This window comes from Chamaea fasciata, unplaced genomic scaffold (assembly GCF_029207755.1).
Source record: "Chamaea fasciata isolate MVZ Bird 193981 ecotype frontalis unplaced genomic scaffold, bChaFas1.0.hap1 SCAF_16, whole genome shotgun sequence".
In the NCBI taxonomy this organism is placed as follows: domain Eukaryota; kingdom Metazoa; phylum Chordata; class Aves; order Passeriformes; family Sylviidae; genus Chamaea; species Chamaea fasciata.
This window is the reverse complement of record NW_027094101.1, coordinates 3,671,156-3,683,764: the sequence shown is the minus strand read 5'-3', so window position 1 is coordinate 3,683,764 and position 12,609 is coordinate 3,671,156. Positions and strand designations below refer to the sequence as shown.

General features: G+C 42.6%; 1 protein-coding gene across 2 annotated transcripts; it reads left to right on the top strand.

Moving 5' to 3' along the window:
* The first annotated feature begins 256 nt into the window (after window positions 1-256).
* CRYM (crystallin mu) lies at window positions 257-10,459 on the top strand. Of its 2 annotated transcripts, XM_066197730.1 has the most exons (9): window positions 257-325; window positions 356-542; window positions 742-892; window positions 1,870-1,932; window positions 4,010-4,111; window positions 4,944-5,127; window positions 6,585-6,706; window positions 7,512-7,596; window positions 8,266-10,459. In XM_066197730.1, exons 2-9 carry the CDS (start codon window positions 370-372, stop codon window positions 8,328-8,330), a joined length of 945 nt encoding a protein of 314 aa, XP_066053827.1. In that variant the 5' UTR covers window positions 257-325; window positions 356-369; the 3' UTR covers window positions 8,331-10,459. The 2 variants fall into 2 exon arrangements, with proteins under 2 accessions (XP_066053827.1, XP_066053826.1); XM_066197729.1 differs by having other exon boundaries at window positions 268-542.
* The last annotated feature ends 2,150 nt before the right edge of the window (window positions 10,460-12,609 follow it).

The window sequence follows — 12,609 nt, the reverse complement described above, 5'->3', positions numbered from 1 at the left end:
GCGGGGTCGCGGGGTAGCTGTGCCCAACTTGTGTCAGGGCCTTTCCGAGGAGTTCGCAGCCGCTTTCCCCCCGAGCGCTGCCTGGCAGAGGCGGGACAGCGGCGGTGCCTGCGGGTACGGCAACTCCCGGGACGCCGGAGCCGCCCTCGGCGGATTTCAGCGCGGACATCGCGGGGCGTCCGCCGCGCCCGTGAGGGGCGTGGGGCGCGGAGGCGGGGCCGGGACCGGCGGGGCGGTTCCGCGGGGCCGCCCCGGCGAGATCTTAGCGGCGGTGCGGGCGGTGCGCCGTGTCGCGCTCTCGGAGTGCTGTCATCCCGTCCCGTCCCGTCCCGTCCCGTCCCAGCCTGTCCCGTCCGCCCGGCTGTCGCCATGGGCTCCACTCCGCCCGTGTTCATCGGCGCCGAGGAGGTGGAGAAGCACCTGCACCGCGCCAGCCTCCTGCTGCCGGCGCTGGAGGCCGCCCTGGCCAACTTCTCGGCGGGCGCGGCGGGCGGGGTGGTGCAGCCCGTGCGCACCGTGCTGCCCGTGCCCCGCCACGGCGGGTGAGCGCACGGCCGGGACAGCGGCACCGGGGAGGCGGACTGGCGGCCAGCGGGGAAGGGGCCGGGTGGGCGGGTTTGGAGCTTCAGAAAAGGCCCTTTTACTGATAAACCGGGCGGTAGTGGCGCGGCGGTCGCAGTCCGCCGGCTGCGAGCCCCCGTGGTAGCGGCGTGTCAGTAACGCAGGTAATTCTCCCCCGAGGTACCTCGGAGTCATGCCCGCGTACAGTGCTGCAGACGATGCGCTGACAACCAAGTTGGTGACTTTCTATGAGCACCTGAAGGACTCCTCTGTGCCTTCTCACCAGGCGACTGTCCTCCTTTTTGACCCCAGCAATGGTACTTTGAAAGCTGTAAGTCTCGTGTGTCTGCATTGTTCTCTGCTCGTGCTATCAGTTCTCACTTCTGCTTCTTGGAAGCTGGTGTAAATTGGCCTGAGTTTACAAACAGGATTTGCCTAAAGCTGCCTGTTTTCGTTTCTGTAAAACTGAACTTACTGTGCTATTTACTGATAGCTCAGAGGGTAACTGGAAGAAAAAAATCGTTAGGAGAAGTTTTTCTTGGATTTGAAAGCAAAAATACCTCCCACCTTGCTGGGTAAAGAATGGATCTTGAACCATCTTAAATCTCAAGTTGAAAGAGATACACAGTTTGCATTGCAGGGAATAGAATTCAGAGTCTGATTACTTTTTATTTATCTAAAGAATTTAAGGCTCTTTTTATAGAATAGTGATGATTTGCATTGCACATTAGTGCTAATGATTTATTAAAGGGACAAAACTGGTCAAGAAAACTATCTTGGGTTCTTCTACCAAACCTGTTGGGTTTTTGGCCCCATAATTAATATGTATGTAGTAGCTATTGGACATTGAGGCAAGAGTATCCCGTATGTGATACAAATTTGAGGAATTCCATGGTTCCCTGTCACACCCTGCACCCAGGACAGTGCAGACTGGGGAACTACTGCTGGCTTGCACTGGTCCCTGGTCTTCCTGGAGTGCAAATATTGCAGTCTTATCCATGTATTCCCTGTGCTGGAGAGCCAGGGAAGTGCAGTGCATCAGGAGCTGGGTGAATTAGGAGTCACTCTTCTCTGACCTTTTTCACTCCTTTTGTGCTGATGGAATGATATGGAAGAACTGGAATAAACAGAGAATCTGCCCTGTTTAAATGTGACTTTGTATGCTTTGTGGTTGCTGTGATAATAGTTGCCAACTTCTCTATGTGTCTATCTTTTAGTTCTGTAATAACACATCATTTGCAAACTGGATCAAAATGTTTGGTATTTATTCATTTTTCAGTCTTCACTTCAGTCTGAATTTTTTTAAAGGTCCTGGATGGCAGTGTCATTACAGCAAAACGAACAGCTGCAGTTTCTGCCATTGCTACCAAGGTGTGTCTTCTGTTCTCTAAGTGGGGCTTGGAGTTACAAAATAACTAGAAGGAATGATGCAAATGACTTTTCATCCAGTACAGCTTTAAATTAGATTTATCATAATATCATAATATGCACTTTCAAGGGAAACTTAAACTCACTGTTTTGAGTCAGTCATGCCTGGCTTTAACACTGTGTGTGATTAGAGAAGGAACCTGAGCTAGATTTTTGTGGCTTCTATTGCACCCTCTTCTAGGAATTTACTGAGCTTTCGCTGTATTTTCTTTCTTTTGTGTTTGCGTTAACATGCCCCTTTATGGCTTTGGGTGATGTTGCTGTGGTGATATGTTGAATTTTATTTAGATAGATGCCTTCTGCTGTCAGGACAGGACAGGTGGGTTGCACAGGACCTGTAAAAAGAGAGGAAAAGCATTTTTCCATTTCTTTTAAGATAGATGGTCCCCTTGGTGCCCTTATAGATGGATAACTTGTTCAAAGGTGTCTGTCTGTCAGTGTCTCTGTTGTCACTGGAAGATGTCCAGATGACTGTCCCTGACTATGGCCATGAATTTCAGTGTCTAAAGACATGTGAGGTATATCTGGCTGTTGCTTTATATCACTTCATTTCAGTTGGAAATTATTGTGTTTGGATTCTTTTTTAAAAACTGTTTTTGGCTCGGCTGCTAACAGCAGGAAGAGAGCAAGTGGCCATGCATTGCACAGCAGGGTTTTAGCCTTCACCTCAAAGGCTGAGGCAATAAGAGGAGGGCCCGAGCTGAAAAATACTGTTGTTTGTCACTCCTCAGCTTTGCATCAGAATGAAGGCTGATCTCACCATTTTGTTAGGGGCAGTCTTCATGCCAGGGTGACTCTGTCCATGGCAATGGAGTTACACTGGCATAAAATTGAGTGAAGGACCTGTCCCCAAGAGCTGCTTCTGAACCAAAGGGCAGAGTGATTGACAATGAACTCCTTGGACAGGAGGTTACAGGACCTCATTCATTTTGGTCATTCTATATTTGGTCAGTTCTGATGGTTTCTATGCAGTCCATAGTGGCTTCAAAGGAGCTTGGCTCTGCTGAAGGTAGTTCAAGATCAGATCCTTCATTGTTGTCTGTTGCTTTTGAAATTTTCAGGAGTGTTTGAGTTTAGCTCATATTTTTCATCTTGTCTTCTTTATGGCATTTGTTTTTCAAAGACCCATGCTCTTATGCAAAGGACCTTTGAAATCAGGGCTTCACAGTCTTTAAAAGGCACATTGAAACAAATTCTTATTACTGAAAAATGGGATCAATGAGATTGTCTTCTATTTGTTTGCAGCAGAATAAACCTTTAGAGCCTAGACAATTCTAAAGCTTTTTAGGCAGGAGTGAGTGGCCACAGCAAATGCATAAGCAAGACACAAGGAGAGGCTGGGGCTGGACTCCAGCAGTTCTGTCTTCCCCTTTGCCAAGTACTGGTGAATCACAGACAAGAACTAAACCAGAAAGCCAAAAGCAATTGTAGAACTGAGGTTTATTATTTGTTCCTCAGAACCATCCCTCCTTTTACAACGTCTGTGTATTATGGCTCTTGCAGTGCCAAGATATGCTTGTGGTGTGATTTAGGGCTTCAGTGAATTCAAAGAGGTGGATTAGTGTGGAGCTGCCAGGACCAGCTTACCCGTGCAGCTGCCGCTCTCAGTACTGATGGTTTTGGGGGTTCTGAGCCCTGCTTTCAGCCAGTGCAGAACATCAGCACTGTGGTTTTACACTTAATCAGCCACATGAGTGTGTTAATACTGGAGTGTGATGAGGCCCCAGAACTTGCTGCTCATGCTGTTGCATCTCAAATCTGAATCTCGACTCAGGCAATTCAACACTGGAATTAAGCCAAGATGTGCTTTGGTGCTACTGGTGCTTGCTTTTGCATTAAAAGAAAGGCCAATACATATAGTGATTATTGAATATTTGTTCATATACTTTTTTGTTGTTTAAAAGGACTAACAATACTGCTTTCTTTTGTAGTATTTTGATATAAATTTGCAATACCTGTTAATATATTGTCCTTACATATTCTCTTTTGGTTTTTTTTTTTTATTTCTGATACTCTTCAGTTGTTAATGCCAGCTTTTGCAGAAGTGCTGTGCATTTTGGGAGCTGGTGTTCAAGCATACAGCCATTATGATATCTTCACAGAACTGTTCACATTTAAAGAGGTAACAGACACATCTTAAGTGGATACATTTTTCTCTATTATGTTGCAGGATTCATTATTTTAAAAGTACAGCCAGTGAAGTTGTGTCAGGTCAGGCTGAGATGGAGTTCCTGTTCCCCAGAGCAGCCCTCACAGTGCTGTGCACTGGCAGCTCAAGGGCTCTGATAACACCCCAGTGTTTTGGCTACTTCTGAGCTGTGCTCACACAACATCAAGGCTGTGTCTCCAACATTTGTTTGTGTTCTATTAAACTGCCTTTATCTTGACCCACAAATTTTTCCATCTTGTGTTGTCTTCCCTCTCCCTGTGCTGCTGGGGAGGGGAGTGATGAAACAGTTTGGTGGGCACCTGGTATCCAGCCATGGTTAATCCACCATAAAAGTTAATCATATTTTGGTTCTGTTTCTACGGAACCTGAGAATACTGGAGCAGCAAGAATTTCTTGCTTAAATGCTGGTATTTAAAAAGAAAAAAAGGTTGGATTCAAAGTTGTTTCAGATAGCTTTTTGTCTGAGAAGATCCTACTGTATATGCCATACTTGGATAACCTTTTTGTGACTTTCCCTTAAATGTATTTTTCAGAAACATTTGCATTTTATAAGCACAGCTCTACAAGGAGATGTTATTCTGGCATCACAAAACAGGCATTCAAATGTAGCTGAACTCTCATGAAATTTACTCGCTTGTATGATAAGAACATTAAAGGGGAAAAAAACCTCCCAACCTTTAGGAAACATTTATCTACTGAAAAATTAAGTGCTCTGTCTCAGCAAGGAGAAATTCTCCAGGTTACTCTGTCCTTGTCTTGTATTTCCTCGTTTTTCTCCCTGCAGGTGAGGATATGGAATCGCACCAAGGAGAAGGCAGTGAAGTTTGCCGGCTCTGTCAGCGGTCCCGTGCGGGTCTGCTCCTCCGCCCAGGAGGCGGTGACAGGGGCTGATGTGATTGTGACAGTCACCATGGCAACAACTCCCATCCTCTTTGGGGACTGGGTGAAGCCAGGTGCCCATATCAATGGTATGTTCTGTTCCCGTCGTGTACAGCAGGTGTTTATTAGCACGTTGTTTAGCATCACCATCTGTTGAAAAGCAGTTCTCTGTGCTTCATGGAATGAATGTTCTTTATGTTTAGACTTTTTCTCTGTAGTGAGGACTTTTCCCGGCCCTGTCCTCCTGGAGCCAGAATGCCTGCATAATCCAGCAGGGGAGTTTTGCTAGAGCATGGGATTTGTTCTTTTCCCATATGATCTTTTCTCTTAGTGGTGCATCATCTTTGCCCTCATGTTGCCATTATTCTCACCTTGCTCTCCATTTAAATAACCCACACAAATGTTCTTATTTCTAAGTAGTTATTGCTCATTGTTACATTGTCCTGGTGATGTCATCTTTTCTTCCACCAATTTTGTAATTTCCTCTATTTGTTTCTTTTGGGGCTGATCACACTAATTTACTTTTTTACTTGAGTTATGAAGATGCAATAACTGAGTTAAGAACATCATAATTTAATCTCTAATTATAGTGAGGTTTGGAGGGGTGCTTTTTTTGTTGCCCTTCTTGTAGCGATGTTGCCACGCTATTGTTTGGAGTCTCTGGACGTGCCTCTGTTTGTTTATTTTCATTAATTGTGGGGCTTGTTCAGATGACCTTGTGCACTTTCCAGATAGCATGGTAATAAGACAAAAGCAAGTTCTCAAAGGGAACAGTTTAAAGAAAAGTCCCACATTCCAGCAGCATTTCACCAATTTTTCAAACTCAATTTAGTCCTTTGTCATTGAAAGTTGATGTCTGTGTTGTGTCGTGGCATGGAAGCCAGAAATACAACAGAATCAATTAAGGTCCACAGTCACTGGGGCGACACAGACACAAAGACCTCTCTCCTTTCCTTGCCTTTTTTTTTTTACTCTTCATTGAGGCATTTTTTACTGTTTGAAGAAGCATTTTAGCAACAAATGCAAATTAGCAAATGCAAATTTATTGTTCCTTAACAGTTGGACATGTAGAAAAGTATCTGCATACAGTATAACTGGGTAGTTCTTTTAGTTTTTGTTGGGTTTCTTTTTTGCTTGTTTGTTAAGCCTAGAACGAGTTGATAATGATCTTGGTGGTGTGTATAAAAAATTAAGCTCTGTGATTTGTTTTCAGTTTCTGTGGGTAACTGATAATCTAGTAAAGGTGTATAAAATTCATTTGGTAATATGATGAAAACAAGAGATGTATAAGAGATAACAGACAAAGGGAGAAGACTTTCTTTTGCCTCAGGCTCTTCTGACAAGGATATTTTACTGACATATCAAATCTTGAATGTTTTTTTGTTGTCCTATCAATCAGTATTTCTCCAAGGCTAACACTGGATTTTTTTGTATATTACATTGCCATAATAGCATTGATTGTTACTTCACACGTGTCTTTTGAACAAAATGTGGTTTGAATTTGTTTTAAACGTTGCTCCTGAGTTTATTGGTCTTGTTGCTTTAGCTGTTGGAGCAAGCAGACCTGACTGGAGAGAACTGGATGATGAGCTGATGAAGAATTCCGTTCTGTTTGTGGATTCCAGAGATGCTGCTCTAACAGAATCCGGAGATGTTATTTTATCAGGGGTAAGACTTTCTGAAATGATGGGCTTTATTTTTGTGGCTGTTGGCTTGCATTTGAGATGGGTTGGTATAGATGATGTCCTGCACTGAAATTGGTTTCAAACTTCAACTGCTTTGTCTGTGACCAAACCATGCAACCTCTGTATCTACCATTATATGACACCATATTACAGTAGCATGTTTTCAGCATTGGCTTTTAATGATAACAATGTATTGCTGTTGAAAGACCTACATTTCCTGCAGTGTTTGATTATCATAAATGTTCTTCAAATCTATTTATTAAAACCTGTAACTTTCTTCCCATGAGATTTCAGTGTGATTGACACTGAATGGACCAGCCCAAAGAATGGACCACACAGGCCAAGCAGACAATGATCTGCACAGATTTGCCAGCAGGGACTCTTTGAGGTTCAATGGGGTTTTCTTTTTCTCTTTTAATGTGTCTGCAGAATAAATATGATTTACACTTTTGAGGTTTAACATAAGAGCTCCAGATATGGTAATGTGTGTGGAATCCCATGTGTTTTGTTGGACAAGTAACAAGCTATCCACTGTAAAAAAACTTACTGGCTGAGGAAAGTCTGCCAGCTGTTTTTCTTTGAAAACCATTCTGCTCCTCTGATTTCTGTCCAGTTTCTATATAATTTGTCTGAATGTTGATCTGCTTCACCATGGAAAGTAATCAGTTTTGGGATGCAGCCGTGGAGGAGTTCTTTCTTCTGAAGTCACTCAGAAGAAAAGGGTTTCTTTTCCTCTTAATGTACGTATGGGTGTTATGATTTTGTATAAATATGTATTTTTTTCACAGGCGGAGATTTTTGCCGAGCTGGGGGAGGTACTGAAGGGTACAAAACCAGCCCTGCCTGAGAAAACAACAGTGTTTAAATCATTGGGTAAGAACAGCCCTTCCTGTGTCCAAGTCTGACAGAAAACAATGCCTTGTTCTTTATTAGGTCCCCCATGCGTGGGAAAGCTGCTGATCATCTCCAGAACCGCTGTGGCAGTGCACTGTCCGCAAGAAAGTAGACTGTGATTTGCATTTTCCCTTTTTATTTCCTTTCTTATTTATCTAGCAGGATTGATGTAATGAAAAGTGATAGGAAAGCAGGCAAACAATAGAAGTCCATTTTCCATTTCACAGTTGTTCAAGACATGACTGCAGCATTTATTAATAGAGCTCCAGCCCGACTGCCCCGCTGTTCCACCCGTGGGGTCTGTCTGACCTGACACAATGTGACAGTGTCCTGTGGGGCTGGGGTTTGGGAAAGGGTGGCACTGGGGATGAATTACCATGCGCTGAGCTACATGACATCTCCAAAAGGGCCCAGTTGCGATATGAACACTGGAAATTAGATTCCTACTGTTACAAGAGCTTCTTAGAGCACACCCAACACCGCATGATGGCTGTGGACTTTGAATGTAACACTGTAGGTGTTTGGGATGGGAAATAATTCCTGTTCCTGTCCAGCTAGATAATTTCCTGAGTCTTCCTGTTCCCTTCTGAAGCAAAATTATTTGTACAGCTGAATGACTGTTTGAAGATAACTTCAATTCTTTTTCAGGGATGGCAGTTGAAGACACAGTAGCAGCGAAATTTGTTTATGATGCGTGGTCAGCTGGTAACTGAAGAGAGAAGTCTACAATGCCAATGAGGCCAAGAAAATTGTTTGCACTTAGTTTTCTTTAATCCTGTGTTAACAAGAAAGGCACCAATCCTATCTGAATATGGCCTTTCTAGAACATTCAAGAAGGAAAAGTAAAATTTCAGCAAGACTAATTTCTAAAGTCTTCTAATTTCAAGTATTAAATACTGCAGTATTGCTAATAAATGTCTCTCTTTTGTAACAGCAAGTATTAGGTGTTTGCAGTGATACTAATAAGGGTATCTTTACATATTTTGGTATCATTCTGGAATCAATGCCTTTCCTCCCTAATTATTTATGTAGCAGAAGCCTGTGTGTAGGTTTAATGGTTTTTAAAGGGATAATTAATTCTGGTGTAAAATACATCAGTTTGAAGAATGGACTCTGGCATCGTATTTACCTGTGATGGTACTTTAAATGTAACTGGGGGTTTCAGTGCTCCAGTGACAGTGACCTTGTCTTCAGCCTCCTGGGTACACAGCCCACCTCTTAATTCCTGGACACACCTTCCCTCCCAGCTCACACTGGAAGTCACCATTTTTTTCACCCCTTGCAATCCACCTTCCTTTGCCCTCAGACTCAGTGGCTTTTCACTTAATAGCACAGTTCTGAGTGGGGCTTTATGCAAATAACCATATCTCTGTAGTTAGGTTTCTGCTCCCTTAGTGCATGCCTCGCTGAGATATTACCATTTTCATATTGCAAGGAGTCACACAGAATGTGAGAACTAATAGGTGCTTTGATTTAACTTTTATCTCTATTCTGTAGGGAGATTTCGCTATTAATCTATGGTGCCTGTAAGTTGTTTTTCTAAGCTTCTTGAAGGCTGGAACCATGCAAACTGATTTCAAGTATACAGGCAAATAATTTCGGTTTGGCTGTACCATGCTTCAGTGGCTAATTTTTCTATTATCACAGATATTAGCTGGGGCAGGAATTTTCATGATCCTTTCCTGGCAGAGGAACCCAGTGACATAAGGAAAAGTTCCAGTTTTGTGCTGTTATGCAACTGCCTTGCAAAAGAGTGAGCATCTGCTGAAAAACAGCTATTGCCCTGGAAACAAATTCCTGTCTCAGGCTCACAAGTTGTGCCTTGTGAAATTTTATTTCTATTTGCATATTATTTCATGCAGGCTATTAAGTGTTTTCTTCATGCTGTGGAAGAGTTGGATGACGGGGCAGTTTATAACATGCCAGTAGAATAGAGCAGAACAACAGGAAGGAGGGTCAGGAGCAGCTGCCATTAAAGCCCTGGAGGGTGCATAGGTAAGTGTAGAAGAGGTTAATGAGTACAGTGCAGGTGTGATGTAAATACTACTCTCAGTTAAAAGCCTGGTGTAAGCTAGTTGGAAAAATGTACTAAGTGGCAGAGGTAGCATAGAAAGGTACCAGACCACTAATAGGGCTGAAGGTTGTTTCGTGTGGATCCAAACCGAACTCCACTGATCCTGTTCATTCCATCAGAAGGAACAACAGAAATTTCTCTGTGAGATTTTGTGTTTGAATTGTGGCAAAATTACTTTTCTGTTTTTACATGTCTTGTTTCGTCTGTCATTTCTAAAGTGTTCAGAAGTTTATGTCTTGACTTAGTTTGTTACTTCAGTCATGCAGAACTACACTAACCTGAGGTAAACATGAAAGCAAATGATGCTCCATTATTCAAGAACTCCATGGAAACTTGAAATTAATAATTATGACAGTATTATCCCAGTTCTGTGCCAGTGTTATACCACATTTGTAATTTGAATTGAGACATAGTGTTTGGGAAGAAGACAAATCCGATTTATTTTCACATGTACTCCCCTACAGACTATGCACTTTAAAAAATAAATGGAGCCAGCCCAAAGACCTGGTTCTGAAAACCCACATTGTTCACAGCTTCATTGGCAGTGGGAGATTTTGGGAGGCTGCCTTCAAGTGTTTATAACTCTGGTGTCATGAAGAGGATTTGGTTCAGTTACAATGGAAATTGCTTGGATGCCACCTTTAGATTTTCTGAGGGGAAATAATAGCTTCAATTTCTGTGTTTCCTTCTCTTACAAATTAGTGGATCATTAAATTGTGTAACTTGCATTTATATTAAAATTAAGTAGACACTGCTGTTTTTCTTTGACTTTCATTTTGTTGTCAATTTCTTTGACTTTCATTTTGTTGTCAATTTCTTTTCTGGTTTGTTGATTTATATGAAGACAAAAAAGAAATATTCAAGTTGTTGCGGTGACTGCTCTGTCTGTAAATGTGATCACTAAATGTAAATGGAAGAAATAGGGAGTGCTCTGTTCCTCTGTGATACTCAGTTTTGCAGTTGTCCCATGCTGCACATTTTCTCAATGTCTGTCCAGTGCAGAGTATTAAATCTTAAGGATGGAGAACTTTGTACTTGGCAGGGCTGTGCTCCTGTGAGATTGCCTGGTTTTATGGTTTGGGTTCTGCTCTAGGATTGCACATGTGATACATAAAGTCTCTCCAACTGAACTAAGCTATACAAATATTCCTAAGAAGTCACAGCTAGGATTCCAGTGCTTCCAAACTCTAAAGGAAACAAAGGGGTTGGTAAAAAAAAAAAAAAAATCTGAAAACAGAAAAGCACATGAGTGGAAAAAACCTGAAATGTGAGTCTTCCTTTCTATTAATTTTCCCCCCATGTTTTTCCACGGGGCTGCTTTATACCATCCCATAAGAAAAGGGTTAGCACGATTGCACTTTTTTTTTTTTAAATTAAAAAGAATAAAAATTGATTCAGTTGCCTAAAAATAGGTGTTGTATGTGGTGCTCTGTGGCTTCTTAGTCTCTTGATGGAGTTTCTGGAAGACAAGGGACTCCTACAGGTTTGGTGCTGTTCCTTTTAGCTCCACAATCACTGCAAATACCTGAGGAGCTGCCTGTGCCAACCGAGTTATTTATGTGCAGATGGTCTCTGCTGTTCTCTCTGGCTGTCAGATGAGGAAGCACAGAGACAGATTTTCAGTGCAATTCGGAGATCCTTGGTTCCTGATTCCCCCTGCAGTGCCTTCTCCTCTCCCTGCATTTGCCTCCCATCGGTGACAGGCGTTTGCATGCTTAAGAGTTTTTGAAAGCATTTCCTGGACAGCTGAATCCAACCCACTTATTTAAAATCTGGCCTGAAAAAGGTGCATCCTGGTCAGCACTTTGCATCAGGGAGGAGTTACTGGAGCAGCACAGACCTTGTGTCAGCCCTGTGTCCTGTGAGGATGCAGAGGGGGATGAGGCTGAGCTGGCCTCAGCAGGAATGGGAAGCATCTGCATCTCCAGCACAGGGAAAGAGGATTGAAAATCCACTTGTCATAATGCCTTCAAATAGGAAAGATTTATTGGTTCCTTCTTGTTTTGCTAAACATTTGGGAGTTTCTAAGCCAAAATGAAAACAACCAGACAGAGTCTGGGGGGAAGGTGTCTGGATTACTGTGTTGAGCACAGCAATCATGGAAGGTTGCACAGAACAGGACTGATGTGATTGCTTAATATAAGAACATATCAACCTGCTGTGTACAGGATTCTGAGCAGGGACGAATGCAGTATAAAGTCCACCCAAGAAAAGATATTATAATATACAAATCACGGTCACAAGATGACATGGAAAGAGGAAACGTGAAAAAACAGATCATTAACCAGGATTAGCGTCCACAAATGCAGCATACCCCAAAGGAAAAAGTCATTGCTGGCTAATGGAAAGCTATAAAAAGAGCTTTAAAGATAAATGCTCTGCTAATAAAGGTGCATCTAAAATCTGTGATCTTAGCCAGAGCATGGCTACCACAAGCACTTTATTAGATTCACAAAACTCAACAGGAGTGATTGATTTTTATCTGATAGTGCTGGCTTCCCAAGGGAACAGGGGAGCCCTGCTGTGAATGCCTCCAGATAGACTGTGAAGAGCAGGAGCTTCCACAGCAGCACAGCTCATTTGCTTTTCTTTTTTTTTTTTTATTTTCATGAGCTGTCTGTGTGTGTGATACACAGCTCTCAGGCTGAAGCTGACAACAACCCACAGAAAATGGTGTGTGATATGAATCCTCATTTCTGGGACTTTGCATGAAAAATGCAGCCTACAGGAACCAAGCTGGGGGTACACCAAAATAGGTCCAAAATTTTGAAAATTAAACCTCAGATTCTTGTAGCTAACAGTATTGCAACCTTGATGACATTTAGGACAGGATGGGTGCTGGCAATTGGATTCAGTCCAATGAGATAAGAATGTACAACTCACACTGAACATCTCTTAGGAAGATACTTAATGTATTT

Coding starts and splice junctions, on each gene's coding strand:
- CRYM (XM_066197730.1), top strand. CDS start 370: ATGGGCTCCACTCCGCCCGTGTTCATCGGCGCCGAGGAGGTGGAGAAG. Junction 893..1,869: donor GCAATGGTACTTTGAAAGCT/GTAAGTCTCGTG, acceptor ATTTTTTTAAAG/GTCCTGGATGGCAGTGTCAT. Junction 4,112..4,943: donor AACTGTTCACATTTAAAGAG/GTAACAGACACA, acceptor TTCTCCCTGCAG/GTGAGGATATGGAATCGCAC.